This window comes from Salvelinus fontinalis, chromosome 17 (genome assembly GCF_029448725.1).
Source record: "Salvelinus fontinalis isolate EN_2023a chromosome 17, ASM2944872v1, whole genome shotgun sequence".
Classification (NCBI taxonomy): Eukaryota; Metazoa; Chordata; class Actinopteri; order Salmoniformes; family Salmonidae; genus Salvelinus; species Salvelinus fontinalis.
Window position 1 is genome coordinate 38,429,890 of NC_074681.1, and position 20,111 is coordinate 38,450,000.

At 41.4% G+C, this 20,111-nt stretch overlaps 1 protein-coding gene across 7 annotated transcripts in view; it reads right to left on the reverse strand.

The window, feature by feature from the left end:
* The window catches only part of LOC129814311 (cAMP-specific 3',5'-cyclic phosphodiesterase 4D-like), a 57,297-nt gene that overhangs the window by 10,920 nt on the left and 26,266 nt on the right, over nucleotides 1-20,111 (reverse strand). For 3 of the 7 annotated variants that reach the window (XM_055867357.1, XM_055867364.1, XM_055867362.1), the window contains exons 2-7: nucleotides 8,613-8,804; nucleotides 7,875-7,916; nucleotides 7,207-7,243; nucleotides 5,957-6,030; nucleotides 5,754-5,803; nucleotides 5,337-5,455 (exon numbers count right to left, since the gene is read on the reverse strand). In XM_055867357.1, coding sequence (XP_055723332.1) covers nucleotides 5,337-5,455; nucleotides 5,754-5,803; nucleotides 5,957-6,030; nucleotides 7,207-7,243; nucleotides 7,875-7,916; nucleotides 8,613-8,804 — 514 coding nt within the window. The remainder of the gene's footprint in view (nucleotides 1-5,336; nucleotides 5,456-5,753; nucleotides 5,804-5,956; nucleotides 6,031-7,206; nucleotides 7,244-7,874; nucleotides 7,917-8,612; nucleotides 8,805-20,111) is intronic. The other 4 variants (XM_055867358.1, XM_055867363.1, XM_055867361.1 and 1 more) reach the window with 3 other exon arrangements.

Below are 20,111 nucleotides of genomic sequence, written 5' to 3' on the forward strand. Positions count from 1 at the left end.
TCGTACACGTCGAACCAGAGCATCTCAAACATGCTCAATGGGTGACATGTCTGGTGTGTATGCAGGCCATGAAAGAACTGGGACATTTTCAGCTTCCAGGAATTGTGTACAGATCCTTGTGATATGGGGCCGTGCGTTATGGTGAAACATGAGGTGATGGCTGCAGATGAATGGCATGACAATGGGCCTCAGGATCTCATCACGGTATGTCTGTGCATTCAAATTGCCATTGATAAAATGCAATTGTGTTGGTTGTCCGTAGTTTATGCCTGCCCATAACATAACCCCACCGCCACCATGGGGCATTCTGTTCACAAGGTTGACATCAGCAAACCGCTCGCCCACACAAGTCCATACACCTGTCTGCCATCTGCCCGGTACAGTTGAAACCAGGATTCATCCATGGAGAGCACACTTCTACAGCGTGCCAGTGGCCATCGAAGGTGAACATTTGCCCACTGAAGTCAGTAACGACGTCGAACTGCAGTCAGGTCAAGACCCTGTTGAGGACCATGAGCACGCAGATGAGCTTCCCTGAGATGGTTTCTGACAGTCCTTTGGTTGTGCAAACCCACAGTTTCATCAGCTGTCCGGCTGGCTTGTCTCAGACCATCTCGCAGGTTTTGAAGCCAGATGTGGAGGTCCTGGGCTGGGCTGATGTGGTTACACGTGGTCTGCAGTTGTGAGGCCAGTTGGACGTACTGCCAAATTCTCTAAAACGACGTTGGAGGCAGCTTATGGTAGAGATTCAATTTTCTGGCAAAAGACATTCCTGCAGTCAGCATGCCAATTGCAAGCTCCCTCAAAACTTAAGACATCTGTGGCATTGTGTTGTGTGACAAAACTACACATTTTAGAGTGGCCTTTTATTGTCCCCAGCACAAGGTGCACCTGTGTAATGACCATGCTATTTAATCAGCTTCTTGAAATGCCACACCTGTCAAGTGGATGGATCATCTTGGCAAAGGAGAAATGCTAACTAACAGGGATGTAAACAAATTTGTGCACTAAATTTGAGAGAAATAAGCTTTTTGTGCATCTGGAACATTTCTGGGATCTTTTATTTCAGCTTATTTATTCAGTATATTTCTTGATACAATGCAATGTGGTGAAGATGGTTAACATACAAAGTTGGTCAAATAGACCATACAAAGATGTACGGCAAAGGGTGAAATATTCATAAAGCCAAACATGCTTTTTTTTAATAGGAAAAATCAAGTGATGCAGAAACATCACTGAGCCCTCTCCTGCGAGTTGTTGCAAGGTGCTAGCATGGATGATACCTCCCACTAACTCTACCTTTTCATTGACTAATCTGCAGCACATGAAACACACCAACACGTGTGTGTGTGACTGGCGTGAGTGCGGTGTGTGCATCCAGACAGAGCCTGTGTGTGTTGGGTGGATGTGTGTGTACCTAGCGCACATGGCTCTTGCGTAGGCAGGCTAATCATGGAATCACACAAGCTATAAACGTCTGGAAGAGTGTTGTAGGGCTATTCTTTAGCTGGACATCATTATTTCTTCAAGTTTATAGGCTACCAACAGATAGCCTATCGAATATCATTATAGAATATGCTTAAAATGCCTACGTCCACACATATTGTCTCAATAAATTGTTTTGTTTTTAATACCCTCAAACACCAAGTTAGGCATACCTAATTTCAAAATAGGCCATCATCACTGTGGATGATAATTCTTCACGTTTGCAGTGAAACATGCAAATTGCATCTGCATGCCAATCATTTGATCTCAATCAGTTTCACGGGAATATTCATTTAGAGCTTCATGAGTTACTGTTTCATGAGCGAATTAGGGCAGATGGTGTTAAACTATAAGCCTTTCTGTATTTTGATTCAATCAAAGCACGGTCTGCCTAGTGTCACTCTCTATTGAGTTTTGGCCGCGTGCAGTGTCTTTTTGTTGACTATTCAGCTAACCATCCTAAAATGTAATAAGAAATGAGGTGGTGTTTTTGGTATTACAGTAATGCTATACTAATCAAATCAAATCAAATTTTATTTGTCACATACTGTACACATGTTTAGCAGATGTTAATGTGAGTGTAGCAAAATGCTTGTGCTTCTAGTTCCGACAATGCAGTAATAACCAACGAGTAATCTAACCTAACAATTTCACAACAACTACCTTATACACACAAGTGTAAAGGGATGAAGAATATGTACATAAAGATATATGAATGAGTGATGGTACAGAACGGCATAGGCAAGATGCAGTAGATGGTATAGAGTACAGTACATACATATGAGATTAGTAATGTAGGGTATGTAAACATATAAAAGGGGCATTGTTTAAAGTGGCTAGTGATACATTTTTTACATACATTTTTCCATTATTAAAGTGGCTGGAGTTGAGTCAGTATGTTGGCAGCAGCCACTCAATGTTAGTGGTGGCTGTTGAACAGTCTGATGGCCTTGAGATAGAAGCTGTTTTTCAGTCTCTCGGTCCCTGCTTTGATGCACCTGTACTGACCTCGCCTTCTGGATGATAGCGGGGTGAACAGGCAGTGGCAAAATATGATAATTAACGACCAGCCTGTTTGGTTAGCAACTTCAGAACCTCAGAAACAACTGGCTTTTGCCCAGACTATATCGTCTGGTGGACGGATAAAATAAAAGTAATTTACTAATTAAAATATAGTTTTTAATGAAAACATGTTGTCAATCTTTTTGGAAATATGTTGACAACCTTAGCTTCGCTTCGGGCCTAAGAACAGCCCTTAATCGGGAGTTATCACACGATAATCCCTGGGGTCTCATGCCTTATTGCGTAATTATCTAAATTGGAACAATTTGAAATACAGTTAATGCATTTAATGTATTCTTTATAAGTGTCTTATTAGCATTTAAGTATATTAAATACATTTAAAATGATCCAAATTGGGACACTTTTTAGTTCTTAAGCACATCCTTAGTATATTAGATAAAGAGGAAAACAAATATTCTTTGAATACCCTTTAGGTACTTTTGATGTATCTTTTTCATAAATAAGAAGCACACAAAAATTCAAATTCAGTATAAATGTAAGTTTGATGTAGTTCACCAATCAATGTCATTATATTATTAGTATTGTAGCATGATCAATTAAATGCTATTTGTATTAGAATTTCTGTATGTTATTTATTATTTAAATGTACATATAATGTGTTAAGCATACCTTTACAAATATACTTCTACTCATTAACCATATTGGCTATTGTAACTAGCCATGTAAAGGTTACCTTGATTGAACAAGGCATTCTCTCAGCCAATGTTACAACAGGCTATGTACAAAGCAGTTGTGGCTGGAGTGGCAATTTGAAAGTCTATTTTTGGTAATTGTGCACCAGTGGCAATTCACACTTTGGTTGCTCACATTATAGTGATAAATTAACATTTTAAAAACGCACAATGTGTTATTAAAAGTACAAAATTATTCAGTTGTAAAATGAACATCAAAACAATTTGATAAGCTAAATATGAGGAACAACATCATATTATTAATACAAATTTCACCTGTAAAAAGGATTCTGGGTAATATGCTATTTTCTTTGCACATACTTTACAAAAAGTATGCATTCAGCTATGCATTATCGTTGTCAACTTTCTCTTTCTCTGCACTCTTCTGAAGCGGAATTCAGAAAGCACTTTGAAACTCATTAATGGCATTGAAACTATACTTATAGTGTACTTGATCACTCACAAGCAAAGTTTCTAAAACACACACAAAAAATTATTTACAGTACACTTTTAATACATGTATTGAAGTGTAATGATAGTGAACATATAGTATACTTAAAGATTGAAAAACAATACATTTAAAAAGCACCTTTAATATGTGTATTGAAGTGAAATGATATTAGTGAGTATATTTATAGTATACTTAAAGATATACTTGAAAAATACATCTCGTATTTCAAGTATATTATATAAATTTGTAGTTTATGTAAATACACTTCAGTATACTTGTAATATATTAAATCATTAAAAAAATGTGTTCTGGTATATTTGGTTCTGTTGTGTAAATTACTAATGAATCATTATGTGATCTTGCGAGACATTGATTCCGCTTTGCTCTAACTTTATTAAACGAACACCATTGTGAGAAGTGGCGGAGTGACTCTCCGGTGCGCTCCGGCAGCACTAACCCCTGGTCTGGAAGAAGGAGGAGCGGAGAGAGGGATGAGGATGGATGGATGGATGGTGAGGAGATGGGGGATGCCGTTACAACCACAGATCCCACTCCCTCATTAAAAAAGTTTGACACATGAGATACTGGGAGTTGAGGGAAGGGTGATGCATGCATGCAGCCATCTCATTCATTCATGGAATGAGCTTTCAAACGTCAGAAGGGATTGGAGATTTCATTCATATTTCCTAATCGCTGATGGAATTCATCGTATTAGTGGCCTTTCACATGAGCTCAGCCAGGATCAGAACGAAATGCATTTGCAGAGTCAGTCACAAGCTTAGTGGGTTCTTTCTAATTTGGGAGGCCACAAAAAGTACATTGGCCGAAATATTGCATAAAAAATCTCTCTGTCTCGAGTGTGAAATCATTTTTTCTGTTTTAATGGGAGGGTTACGTGTTTTGGCTAAATAAGAAGGAAACTAGATTAAATCTGAACGAGAGTCTTTATAGATATTGTACAGATACAGATGTGATACAAATTCTCTGTAGATTCATTTGGCTAGGTCATGATGCATACAGCATACAGCACTCTACGTCGCAGTCATTCATGACAACTCTTCATAAAGCCACGATGATTCTAAATCACTGGTGGGCCTTGAGCTGGTAGGATATTGTATCTTGTCTAAGTCCATCATAGCGAATGAACTCAAACTGAACCAAATCTTGATGTAAGACATTAGTAGCTTCAACCCTACCATTGAAGTCAAGGGTACAGGTGACTCATTAAAGCACCCAGGGTTATGAGTGTGTGTGTGTGTGTGTGTGTGTGTGTGTGTGTGTGTGTGTGTGTGTGTGTGTGTGTGTGTGTGTGTGTGTGTGTGTGTGTGTGTGTGTGTGTGTGTGTGTGTGTGTGTGGTTTTACTATCCTTGTGGGGACCAGAAGTCCTCACAAGGATGGTAAAACAAAGAACAATTTGGTGGGGACATTTCTCCGGTCCCCAAAAGGAAAAATGCTATTTCAGGATTAGGGGTTAGGTTTACTGTTAGGGTTACATTATGGTTAGAATTAGAGTTAGGGGTTAAGGTTAGGGTTAGATTAAGGGTTTGATTTAGGGTTTAGGGAAAATAGTATTTTGAATGGGAATCACTTGTTTGGTCCCCACAAAGATAGTAAAACAAATGTGTGTGTGTGTGTGTGACTGTACCTTGTTGGAGGCCATCTCGCTGACAGAGTGGCGTGTCTTCAGAGTCTCCAGCTGCTCCAGACACCAGTCCAGCTCGTCCAGAGTCTCCACGGCCAGCTGCTGGAACGGCTCCTCTGTCACACCCACACAAGGACAACACACAAGGAGATGAGCTTACGAATCAATGTTCTTTTAACGTTCAACGTTCATTCAAGAACCAATGATTCAATCTAGAATGTTGTCCAGTGACGCAAGTCCCCTTTGCGGTTTCTATGGGTGGTGATATCATCAGTTTTGTTTAATCAGTCAAACAAAGACGGGTAACCTAGGAGGCAACCTTGTTAAGCTCTCGTCAACTTTTGTAAAGCCCCAAAAAAACTTTCAACTGCTGAATGAATAGTCAAACGAACTCAACCAATCACATACTTCAAAAACCCTCACCTGCTAAGGTTGTCTTGCACATGGATGGTGGGTTACTGCCAGTTCTCCTATGGACACAGACATCCCAGTTTGAGTAAAGTTTATAAATATATATATATAAAATGTATATCTATATCTACTTTGTATCTTCTGTTCACTTCATTGTTAAAGGATTTGGGGGACATGCGAGTTTGGGTATGACAGGTGTAGATTGAACTTACTTGCTGGGTTGACGATCTTGCTGATGGGTCAAAACGGCGAAGTTACTTCTTACCGTCCTCAAACTGGCAAGTACCTACAAGAACGGTAAAGATGAATAGGGTACGTCATCTCTACATTGTGATAGTTGAGGTCCGTCATGTATGAATAAAAACACATACAAATTGTTATTTCAAAACTAGATTAGTGGGATTCATATTTACTCTGTGAGTGTTTGTATCCTATCAAATTTGCTGTTGAATGTAAGGTACCTCAATTGTTTGTGTAAAATATTTTTGTCAGAATGACAAAAGCTACACTACAAAAAAGTACCAAAAATATGTGGACACATGCTCGTCCAACATCTCATTCCAAAATCATGGGCATTAATATGGAGTTGGTCAAGTGGAAAGTCACTGAGCTCTTAAGTAAGTTCATTCTACTGTCAATGTTTGTCTATGGAGATTGCATGGCTGTGTGCTCAATTGTATACATCTGTCAGCAACGGGTGTGGCTGAAATAGCTGAAACCTCTACTTTGAAGTGGTGTCTACATACTGTTGTATGTATAGTGTACCTTATAAGCCCCACCCCCCCATATGTCATACATGTCAGAGTCTGGGCGCCCATCGAAATCTTGAGTCGGCACATTAAAAGAGACGGTATCTGGTTTCCTGCGGGTGTCTTACCAGTCAGCAGCCATATCGAGGGAATGCCGTATTAGATTCCTAGCTTGTTCAGTAAAGTGAGTCCAGCTGTGACGCACTTCCCTCGTCATAGGCCCGGCTGCCGGGATGCGCCAGCCACATGCCAAAGGCTGTTCCGGTGGTCCTCTCTACTAGTGTCACCGGTGCCTAGTGACAGCTGTGACTTCACTGGGCCAATGGCAACAACCTATTTATAGGTATTCTTATTTTTTTAAGTCTTAGTTACTCAGGGTTAGTCCGTGTTCAGTCAGATTTATGAGTTATTTCCTTGTTGTGTTGGTGTGCTTAACAAAGGTGAAGCCAACATTACAGCTAAATCTCATTCCATATATCTATTTTCTAAGTATTTTGTATGTTTATTGGCTAGAGAGAGATAAAGGTAAAAGGTAGAAGAGAGACTGCTGAAAGAGCAATGGGCAGGATTCAAAGCTATGCTAGCAGCAATACACTGGTCATGTGCTCGCTCCAGTGGCAGCAGCCTAGACCCCGAGACCACCCCAGGTCATTTGCTGAATCATTTGTTCGGCTGAAAAACACAGGAAAGGGCAGAATATTTCCAAAACTAACCTGTGCAAATGGTGTCACAATCATGTCTTCTCCATGTCTACAATGGAGAAAAACAACGGAACAAAATGAGGTTACATCTAGATATTGGTTTAGGCTCTGGTCTTGATGTTTTCAAAGTACAGTAATGGAATCAGTGAAAGAGTTAAACAAATTGCAACCACTTAGTGCGCATACAATATTTAGGTTAATTAATCCAACATAACTACTGTGGTACTAATGACTACTGTGGTACTAATGACTACTGTGCACATTACACATTTGCAATAATCCTAATCCTTAATCAGGACAGTTGATCAGTGTCTGAAATAAAACTTCAACAACCTGCAGACGGACATTAGAGCAAAGAAAACAGAGAAGGGTAGACCAGGCCAGGTGAAATGCAGGTCTAACAAAGGATGCCATGCACTGTACATGTTATGAACCGTAGGAGGTAGGGAGACATAAAAGTGCAACTGGTAAAGTTACAGGGTTGGGGAGTTATGCTAAGGTATTTTCTTGAAGCTTCACATGCAAAACAAAAATGGCTTTCTCCGGGGTCACCTAGGGGAGGGCTAGAGTGTTAGTCACTGGTGCCATGGGGAGGGGACAATGGCTCTGAAACCTGTAATGGAGAATGCAGGACAGGCCTTTGAGGGAACCTAGTCAGTGTTTTGTCAAGTTCTTCTCACCGAGACAACCAGTTGACTTCCCAGTGCTTCAAGCTTTCTTCCCTTTAAAAACAGAGGCAAGAGTTGGTGACCTGCAACCGATTAATCACAAGCTAAGGTGTTCAGACACGTGGAAACTGGCTTAGGCTGACAGTAGGCTGGAAAAACAAACAGCAGAAGAAGAAGAGAAAAAAAATGGAAGTGGACAATTTTTCCGACTTTGTCTATGTCTAATCCTACTGAAGCAGAGTTGACATGCAAGCGTGCTGGGATGGAAAGAACTGCTGGTTTCAGTAATAGGGGCTTTCAAACTGGAGGACGGTAGATTTTTCCAAACCCACAGAGAAATATGGTTTAATATAGCATTTTGTGCTAATAAAACTGTGCTACATTAAAAAAGCACACTAAAGCGCTTAAGATACAGTCCACTTAGTAGGCTCTTTCACAGAATAACTTAAGGGACCACACAAACTACTGTAGTATAAGGGAAAGATTTCAAATTGGCCTAACGTGTTCCTCATGCTTTGCGATTGGAATTCCTTTATGGAAAGCGACCCAAGAAACGACTTGCTTTCCACATATGATTTGATTAGTTCCACAAAACCATATCTGTTTATAACCTTGGAGTGGAAATCCTTGTATCATCAACGCCTACAGTGAGACATCTCTGCCATGACACTTACCAATAGATATGAGAGGAAGGTGAAAGGTCACAGAGGGAGACATTAACCAATAGGAGGGGGGGGGGGGAGCACTTACAGCTCACTGGCAGTGGAGGAGTTCCTCGAGGGGGCCTTTGGTGAGAGGTCAAAGTCAGAGTCGGAGCGGTAGAGGAAAGATTCCCGGCGCTGGCTGTGAGCGTAGTTGGCCTGGAGCACCAGGCCGGAGCCGGGACTGGCCTGGGGGTCCAGAGGGCTACGCCCCACCGACAATCCATTCTCAACATCAAAACTATGTGGGAGATAAAGAGAAAGAGAGAAGATGAGGAAATAATTCACTGTTCTCAACATCCAGTTCGCACTCATTTCTTCCTATCATTCATCATTGTAATAATCATGCTCCAAAAATCATTGGAATTTCTTAAAAATGATGATCTGTCACTCAATAAATTGAACGCACCTTGTGCACACAGCATACACTCACATTTCGTTGTCGCACAACACACAATTTTTTTAAATAATTTGCAAAAATTGACTTTTCTTGGAGACTGATGTCTAGTCAGACATCACCAAAGGGTCTCAGGTAGACCGAACAAGGGCATCAAGCCCCCCCCCACACACACACACACACACCTCCTCAACAAATTAAGTTCATTTGAGAAAGCCCCCAAACTAAAAATATCAAAATGCCGTCAATCATCGCACAAACCCCTTTCAACAATGAATGTGATTTATCAAAAGAACAGGAAATGGCAGCATTTAAAAAAGGCCCATCATTGTTCCAAGTCACACCAATAAACCTGATATGAAAGAAAACATTTGTGGTTGAGAGGGGAACAAAAACATATAATAACGCATTGTGGAGTTGGGTACGTCAGAGAACATTTCAATGGCACTCAGGAAGAACAGTGTGTCTGAATGGTGTTGGCTGGTCAGACTGTGGGAACTGGCTATTTGATGATGAGGGTCAGTCTGAGGTAGCTGCTACCAGGACTCCTATAAACTATAAAAAACATCTTTATGGCAATTCTATAAACTATAAACCATATTTAAGGCAATTCATATAGATATGAACACATCCATATGGATTCAGATTACTGCATCTCTGCCATGCGTAGCCAAGGTTGACATGCATGAACAGTTCTCTTTGATAATAACGCATCTCAATAGTCTAAAGGGGCTTCCTCTCCTCGTCTCCTTCCCTTCATCTGCGACAGATCTTAAAAACACAGGTGGATCAAAGGAGATCCCCCCCAAATGAATTCTACACTACATATCTGCCCCATCACATCCACCAGCAGAGCATTTTCAGATCTGTGCAGACAAAGGGAAGGAGACGAGATAAGGAAGCCACTGTAGATTATTGAGATGCGGCTGCACTGCCTATAGTAGAGGGAGAGTCTGCACTGCCTATAGTAGAGGGAACTGGGATGCAGCCACGCATTGATCGGACTGCAAGATCAGTGTGATGTAGGATTCGGGGGGAGATAAAAATAGCCCTTCAGTATTGACGTGGTAGAATGTGAGTTGTGCTATTTATAGACTATCGACTCTTCAGGTAGAGTGGAGTGTCCCGGTCCGTCTCCAGCCAAATAAAGGCATTTCCACCATGATCCCCATCCACAGTCCCCCAACCTCCGCTAACATCCAAGCTTTGCTCCCCTTGGTATGCAGGTTCTGATGAACTCCAGAGCCCGAAAACCGTTTGCAGAAACCGTGGCGGTTCATGGACAGAGACTGGATGTAGCTCGATCTCTTTGCAGATAATTAGTGCAGAGTGATATGGGGGAAAAAAACAAAAAAAAACATCATACTAAAACCGTTATGGAACACGTAATTGAAACTAACCCGAGCTCGAACTTTCCCCGTAGACGTCTCTCGTCTGATGACACGAGGCAATTAGACAACATTAACATCTGTCGTTTGTAAGATGAGCTATTAAACAGTAGAGCCAGTGGTTTCATGGCAAAATCAAACTTCCTGCTCTGCTTTGGGAACCCCACTGGAGGGATTTATTTTGCTGGCAGTCAGGTGCATAGAAATAGGTATTGATACATAATAGATCATTTCAGATGTATACAGTACATACTTCATACATTATTGTGGTCATAGTACATTATATTGCCAAAACACCTGTTATAGTGAATATATCACAGCATAAAGTACTATGTCAATATGCAGGAACACGATTTATACAATGAATGTATTTTCTAATTGCAAAAATTGTATACAATGTAAGTAAAAAAATGATATCTACACAATCTATTATATGCAGTGGCAAGAAAAAGTATGTGAACCCTTTGGAATGACCTGGATTTCTGCATAAATTGGTCATCAAATTTGATCTGATCTTCATCTAAGTCACAACAATAAACAAACACAGTGCGCTTAACTAATAACACACAAATTATAGATTTTTTTGTTGTCTATATTGAATACATCATTTAAACATACAAAAAGTATGTGAACCACTAGGCTAATGACTTCTTCAAAAGCTAACTGGAGTCAGGAGTCAGCTAACCTGGAGTCCAATCAATGAGAGAAGATTGGAGATGTTGGTTAGATGAAGATCAGATCAAATGTTATGACCAATTTATTCAGAAATCCAGGTAATTCCAAAGGGTTCACATACTTTTTCTTGCCACTGTACCTGTTTTAGGATTAAAACCAAAAACGCGTAAATCAAATGGAGAGAACAATAGGCCAAAAATATATATGGCTACAGTAGGCACTCCATTCAATTTGCCATCCACTTCATTCCCTGGGATGTTGTATGAGGGCAAGACGCTGGTCTAATACAGTGTGTTATGCAATCGATGCTGAAGCCCTCCTCCATTCATATGACAGAATACTATAGATACTGTAGTGACAGAGAGCGATGGGGGAGACACTGGCCGGGGCCCCACTCTCCGAGGTTGTCTCAGGAAGAGTTGGGATATGCAAGAAAAACATTTCCAATTCCCACATGCGTATAAAACACACTTGTACATGTCTGAAATAGGACAAATATAAGCATCCACAAAATTATTATTTATTACTATGTAGGAGCACAGACTGTTCAGTGCTGAGATGAGCAGAGAGAGAGAGAGCGAGAGAGTGAGAGTGAGCAAGAGAGATTTCCAAACCTTCCATAACAAAGCCATCACCTACAGAGAAAAAAACCTGGAGAAGAGCCCCCTAAGCAAGCTGGTCCTGGGGCTCTGTTCACAAACACAAACACAAACAGACCCCACAGAGCCCCAGGACAGCAACACAATTAGACCCAACCAAATCATGAGGAAACAATAATTACTTGACACATTGGAAATAATTTACCAAAAATCAGAGCAAACTAGAATGCTATTTGTCCCAAAACAGAGTACACAGTGGCAGAACACCTGACCACTGTGATTGACCCAAAAATAAGGATATGTACAGAAGGATATGTAGTGAGAATAGCCTTGCTATTGAGAAAGGTCGCCGTAGACAGACGTGGCTCTCAAGAGAAGACAAGCTGAGGTGAACATGAGGTGGAGACTGAGCTGCACTTCCTAACCTCCTGCCAAAAGTATGACCATAACAGAGACACATATTTCCCTCAGATAACACAGACGCACAAAGAATTCGAAAACAAATCCAATTTTGATAAACTCCCATATCTATTGGGTGAAATACCACAGTGTGCCATCACAGCAGCAAGATTTGTGACCTGTTGCCACGAGAAAACAACAAGAACAAACACCATTGTAAATACAATCTATATTTATGTTTATTTATTTTCCCTTTCGTACTTTAACTATTTGCACATCATTACAACACTGTATATATACACAATATGACATTTGAAATGTCTTTATTACTTTGGAACTTTTATAAGTGTAATGTTTACTGATAATTTTATATATATTTTTAAAACTTTTATGTATTATCTATTTCACTTACTTTGGCAATGTAACTGCCAATAAAGTACTTAAATTGTAATTGAATTGAGAGAGCACAGGTTGTTCAACACTGAGACACATTAGGGCATTTCGCTCGTAGTGTACATACTGAGCGTGAGGGGATTCTATATTGAACGAGGTGGCATTGCTAGGGGCGCTGTGCATGTATATACGTGTGTGAGAGTGTTGTGTGTAGTCTTCTAAAAATACCTGTGCCATCACTCCCTGTCTCTCTTCCTCTTCTGGTTGATTCTAGACACTGACTACTGTATGGCTATTTGTGCATCTGCAGCTCGATCGCTTCTGTCTCTGCGCTGCAAAAAATAGCCTCTCCGTGCTGGGATTAGAGGCAGAACATCTAAAAATAGGTTTTCAGGTGAATCGGGCTCCCACTTTCTCTCATTTTCTCTCCTTCCCCCACTCCCATCGCCGAGACCACAGTCTTCCCTTCATTCATAAATATTTATGGAGGGTTTCTATTTTAAACAGATGCCAGGCTAAATTTAGTTTCCATCAAAAATGTCCGCCCACGTCTTTCCCTCGCTGGCACTCGCACAGCTTTTCTCCTCAGCGGCTCGGTTCAAAGCCTTCTGAATGGGCCTTCTGACTTAATCATCAGTTTTTACTTTGTTTACCTTTCAGTTGATTACTGCACAGTGACGCTGTAGGCTACCACGGTTGATTCGCTCGTACGTGTTGTGCAGTGCGAGAGTATACATTGTTTCCTTAGCACACTCTTGGGCTATTGTTGTTCGATATGTATTGAAAGTACAAATACATTTTTGAAATATGAGTATCATTACACTTGGCACATTGGATGTGTTACATTAGCCAATTTTGGGGATATCGACAAAACATGAGTGTAGTTATACTGTGATACAACAAATACTGCTGGACACATGCAATAATGTGCATGTTTGGCTAAGTTTCAAATCATGTTCATACACTTAAAGAGACACACCACAGGTCTACATGTCCAACCTAGGGTTTTGTATATGGATGTGAGCCACCATGGATAAGTGCTGAATATGTTATCAGTATTTGTTTGGAGTTCAGGGTTTGAATTCAGAGCAGAGGAAGCTCCCATATGGCACCACTATGGCTTCTTTGTGCTTCTGTACTTAAAAAAAACTTCATTGTCTTCTCTCATTCCCATACCTACCAGTCATACCCTCAGACACAAACAAACACAAGTGTGAACAGAAATTAAAAGAGCGGAAAGGAAAACGGTCCAAAAATAATTCTGGGGGAGTGGGCGTTCAACATAAGATTGGGAACATAGTGAGTGATCGGAGAGCTGTAGGTATTGAACATTTGACTGTGAATGTTTGTTCTGCTTGGGATAGGGTCCCTCTACTGGACTTTGTTGAAATCACAAGCCTTGAATTGACTCAACCGAGTGCCCTAGAACAGTGGTTCCCACTGAAGTACTCCCTCATGAGTCATCTTAAGTACCCCCTGTGGATAGGCCAAGTACCCCCAGGGGTCCTAGTACCTCTGGTTGGGAACCACTGCCCTAGAACATGGGTTCGCAAACTTTTTGGGGACCGGGGACCCATTTTGTGATGACAAATTCATCAGGTACCCCCTCAAAATCAGAACACAACTTTTGTGCATCCAACACATACAACACAATTTGTGTGCATACAATGACTTTTATCATGAATGCTGCCGTACATGGTCAGACTAACCAAGTCTCAGACCCTGTGAAATAACATTTTAATGCCCCCACCCCCCACCCCAACCCCTTTCAGTTTTAAAGCTAATTTCCTGCAATTTTCCCATGGAGAAGAGAGACAATTTTGCAGTTTTAAGGCTTAAATTACAGTGCACTTATGTTCAAACCCCAAAATGTAGGGAATACAAGAAGTAATGAGTTGAAAACTGGATCATTGATGGAATACTGTGGATCCCTGTGAGTCTCCCAGGTCCTGTTGTGCATCTAAGTGTATATTGTAGATCAGGGCTGTTCAATGTCGGTCCTGGAGGGCCGAAACATTTCTGTTTTTTGTCCTTCTCCTTTTAATATGGGACTTCAGACCTGGGACACCTTCTGAGTGCAATTAACTAGTATCCAGTAGAAACAAAAAACAGTAGGACCGGAATTGAACAGCCATATTAATAACATTACATTGTATTGTGTTGTATTGCACCGTCTACCTTCTTCCATGGACCCGTTGGCCAAATTTATTTCATCTGTTGTTGCTAGCAATATTCATTTATTTATTTTTTATTTTGCCGCGGACACCCTGCAGTACCTCCGCGAACACCAGTTTGGGAACCATTGCCCTTAGAACACGAGAGAGACGCTAGTAAAAACAACTATTGATAGCTATTGAATATTTATTGTGATTTATTTTCTCTTTCTTCTTCTTCTTTTTTGAAATAGGTCCAGTCATATTGTTCTTTAGTCTCAGTGTCCTTAGCTGTTCCTGTCCATTAGTGTTCTGTATTTTGTCATGTTCTATGTTTTGTGTGGAACACAGGAAGAATAAATGTTGCTTCTTAAAAAGAAATACCCCAAAAATCATCATTGATGTTCTCATGATAAAAGCTCTTCACACATGAAGATTGCATGATACCACATTAGTTCTAAACACACATTTCCCCTCTTGCAATCAATAAGATATCTTCATTCATTATCATAAAAAATGTAGGTAAGTTACTGTCAGAGAAAAAGGGGGTTAATTACACAAATATATACAAAAGTATGTGGACACCCCTTCAAATGAATGGGTTCGTCTATTTCAGCCACACCCGTTGCTGACAGGCTTATAAATCGAGCACACAGTCATGAAATCTCCATCAACAAAAATTGGTAGTAGAATGGCCTTACTGAAGAGCACAGTGACTTTCAACGTGGCACCGTCATAGGATGCCACCTTTCCAACAAGTCAGTTTGCACATTTCTGCCCTGCTACAGTAGCCCGGGTCAACTGTAAGGGCTGTTATTGTGAAGTGGAAACATCTAGTAGCAACAACAGCTCAGCAGCAAAGTGGTAAGTCACAGAAAGGGACCGCCGAGTGCTGAAGCGAGTAGCGAGTAAAAATCGTCTGCCATCGGTTGCGACACTCACTACCGAGTTCCAAACTCCCTCTGGAAGCAACGTCAGCACAATAACTGTTAGTCAGGAGCTTCATGAAATGGGTTTCCATGGCGCTACAGAATACAATGACATTCTAGACAATTCTGTGGTTCCAACTTTGTGGCAAGAGTTTGGGGAAGGCCCTTTCCTGTTTCAGCATGACAATGCCCCTGTGCACAAATCAAGGTCCATACAGAAATGGTTTTTCGAGATCGGCATGGAAGAACTTGACTGGCCTGCACAGAGCCCTGACCTCAACCCCATCGAACACCTTTGGGATGAATTGGAACGCAGACTGCGAGCCAGGCCTAATCGCCCAACATTCGTGCCCGACCTCAGTAATGGTCTTGTGGCTGGATGGAAGCAAGTTCCCCGCAGAAATATTCCAACATCTAGTGGAAAGCCTTTCCAGAAGAGTGGAGGCTGTTATAGCAGCAGAATGGGGACCAGCTCCATATTAATGCCCGTGATTTTGGAATGAGATGTTCGACGAGCAGGTGTCCACATACTTTTGGTAATGTAGTGTATATATCAGCAGTTTCCCTCTTGTTTTATGTCACTCACTGACAGTCACTCAACTAGCCCAACTCAGTAAAAACAAATTGTTTGGTAAATTAGTGTAGTTAGTCTAGACAGCGATTTAAACTTGTAGTAATAATTGCCAAATTACCGACTGGGAAACCAGGGCACATGACCAGGTGCCCTGACCTCCAGGGGGCCCCATTGATTTTGTTCGTCACTCTCACTCAGCTATCATATTATCATGGCATAAGTCATGGCAAAATGTGTAGAATTGCAGGAAATTTCCTCTAAAACTGCAAAAATGTCCCCCGCCCCATGGCAAAATGTGTAATTGCAGGAAATTAGCTGTAAAATTGCAACAGATTTTATTTCTTAGGTAAAGTCGAAATGAATTTGTTTACTTTTTTGTTAATAAAATACTTTTTCTGCTAACAGATCGTACGTATTAAATGATATTTTTTGATCCCAGGGCTGTGTTCATGTGAGTTAACGTGTAGCGGCTAATTGTATAGCTAATAGGCCATGTGTTTGTAAATCGACTGAGGTGAATGAAGCTACAGCAGCCAAGGTGATAATGATCTGCAGTCATTTTTGCTTGTTTTTGCTGTTCTCCAAACAGCATTTAGAGTTTTTAAATTGTATAGAAGAATCCCCACACCCCAAACGCCAGCCCGCTGTCCGGACCTCACTAAAACAAACTCTGGTTACGGCCCTGGTTACTGTGCAATCCAAGAGCTTTTGTGTACAGAACCGCATTAGGGTGGGGGCCAGACAGACAATGAAGACAAACCCACAGGAGCAAATACCATGTTTCTCTGAAGCACACCTGATTCTCTGTTCTAAAGCTCACATTCCAGCGTGAACCTTCCTGAAAGAAAAGGAGGCGTGTTACTTAATATGCTGCCTGGTAAGTAAGCATGATTGATGTCAGCCTGTCAGTAGGTTGGCTACCTGACACCCCGCCTGCGTCACTGCATGTCACGGCTGCGTCAATTCCAGCTGGAGAACATTAAAGCACTGGAGCGCCCTGCCTGCACTGCGGGAGGTCTACCTCGTCCCTCTGAGGCACGGTACGAGCGTTGCAGAGAGATTACGAGAGGCAGAGGAGAGTAAGAGTAGCTCTGAAAAAACCAGGCCAGGCCTGTCATCCGACTCCTCATCCATCATTTTCATCCACAGAACTCTCCAGACATACACCCACTGTACAGTTAGTTACACCAGACTCCAGCACCGGCTGGCCAATTCATAGGGCTTTGAAACGAAGAAGCTCCCACCAACTGCTTATAACGCTACTTGCAGAACTTGGTAGGCTATTGGTTTACTTTACAGTCCTGGTAATGGTGTTAGCCCAATCTTTACTATAAAATCATGTCGTAATAAGGGACACGATACCTTTGCTACCTAATGTTACATGAGAGAATTCACCGCAATTGACAACTACCTACTGCTAAATGATGGGTAATGAATCCCAAAGAGTCATTATTTGGTAATCATCATGAAATTACTATTTTACCATTTCTATGTCATATCTGGTAAACAGAAGCCTGTCAATTAAAGCCCAGTGTCTCACTTTTTTGAGGCGAGAAGTGCTAACTCTGACAAGGGTTCGTAAACAGAAATGAGCATTGTCTTGTTATAAACTCCATTCCACCTGCAAGGGTACTAAAGAGCAACACCACCAATGCTATATGGGATCCTTGGGATATTCTGACCCTAACCCCTACCCTAACCCTAACCATAACCATAACCATAACTCTTACCTAACCCTTACCAGAACCATTTCAAATGTAAACTTCAATGGGGGTAGGGATGTCCAAAAGATCACAGATAGCAAGGACCGCTCAAAGAGGGAAGGTAGGCGGGAGGAGGCGAGATCAGCTGGGACCATTCTAGCCAATGAGAGGGAACATACGCATGTGAACAACAGGCACAACTAATGCGTGCTTATCTCACGTGGACAGATTTTGGGCGGAGTAAGTCCTCTTGAGTCGCCTCTTCCTCTCTGGCAGGACTTGTAACATGCTGACTAGACCGGGCGTGTGCGTGTGTCCGCGTGTGCCATTGCGCGTTTGTTGATTTTGTCCACCCATACCAGACGCAATCAGGACACACAGGTTGAAATATCAAAACAATATATTTGTGGACAGGTAAAAAAGGGTTAAACATTTATGGCAATTTAGCTTGGTAGTTTGTCCTGGGATATAAACTTTGGGTTGTTATTTTACCTGAAATGCACAAGGTCCTCTACTCTGACAATTAATCCACAGATAAAAGGGTAAACCGTATTTGATTCTAGGAATCTCTCCTCCTTCAGGCTTCTTCTTCTTCTGACTTTATATGGTGGTTGGCAACCAACTTTAAGGTGCATTACCACCGCCAACTTGACTGGAGTGTGGACCTCAGTTCATCTTTCAATCTCCCACGTGGGTATATGCTCCTAAAAACCAATGAGGAGATGAGAGGGGCGGGACTTGCAGCGCATCACGTGTCACAAATAGAACCAAGTTCTATTTTAGCCCCTGCCTACGCAGACGCTCGCAAGCAGTGTGGGTGCTATGATTGAATAACATGTATGTATATATTTACTTTGCAACGCTCGCACTCGGGACGCGGGCGGTGTGGTCAGCATGTCAGGGCAATATAAAAGAAGAGCCATGAGAAAATATGTTATTACACCAGCGTGTCCACTCAGTGAAAAGCTACCGTGAGCAGAAAAGTCTCATGCATAACTCAACTTTCTTCTATTTTTTAGTTTTTTTCTCATCAGTTGTGTGTGAAATAATGTTGTGGTCCTAAATCCACTGACTCCAGACAGAGGGAGAGTGGGACTAGGCGATATGGCCTAAAAGTCATATCTCAATTTTTTTCAAACCTATGGACGATTCACGATATACAATACCAGTCAAAAGTTTGGACACGACTATTAATTCAAGGGTTTTTCTTTATTTTTTACTATTTTCTACATTGTAGAATAATAGTGAAGACATCAAAACTCTGAAATAACACATATGGAATCATGTTGCAACCAAAAAGTTAATTTGTGGAATTTCTTTCTTTCCTAATGCGTTTGAGACAATCAGTTGTGTTGTGACAAGGTAGAGGTGGTATACAGAAGATAGCCCTATTTGGTAAAAGACCAAGTCCATATTATGGCAAGAACAGCTCAAATAAGGAAGTAGAAACGACAGCCAAAAAAATCACTTTTAGTCATGAAGGTCAGTCAATACGGAACATTTCAAGAACTTTGAAAGTTTCTTCAAGTGCAGTCGCAAAAACATCAAGCGCTATGATGAAACTGGCTCTCATGAGGACCGCCACAGGAAAGGAAGACCCAGAGTTACCTTTGCTGCAGAGGACAAGTTTATTAGAGTTACCAGCCTCAGAAATTGCAGCCCATATAAATGCTTCACAGAGTTCAAGTAACAGACACATCTCAACATCAACTGTTCAGAGGAAACTGCGTGAATCAAGCTTTCATGGTCGAATTGCGACAAAGAAACCATTACTAAAGGACACTAATAAGAAGAAGAGACTTGCTTGGGCCAAGAAACACGGGGCAATGGACATTAGACCGGTGAAAATCTGGCCTTTGGTCTAATGAGTCCAAATTTGAGATTTTGGGTTCCAACTGCCGTGTCGTTGTGAGACGCAAAGTAGATGAACGGATGATCTCTGCATGTGTGGTTCCCTCCATAAAGCATGGAGGAGGAGGTGTGATGGTGTGGGGGTGCTTTGCTGGTGACACTGTCTGTGATTTATTTAGAATTCAAGGCACACTTAACCAGCATGGCTACCACAGCATTCTGCAGCGATACACCATCCCATCTGGTTTGCGCTAATGGGACTATCATTTGTTTTTCAACAGGACAATGAACCAAAACACACCTCCAGGCTGTGTAAGGGCTATTTGACAAAGGAGAGTGATGGAGTGCTGCATCAGATGACCTGGCCTCCATAATCACCCGACCTCAACCCAATTGAGATTTTTGGGGATGAGTTGGACTGCCAAGTGAAGGAAAAGCAGCCAACAAGTGCTCAGCATATGTTTGAACTCCTTCAAGATGGTTGGAA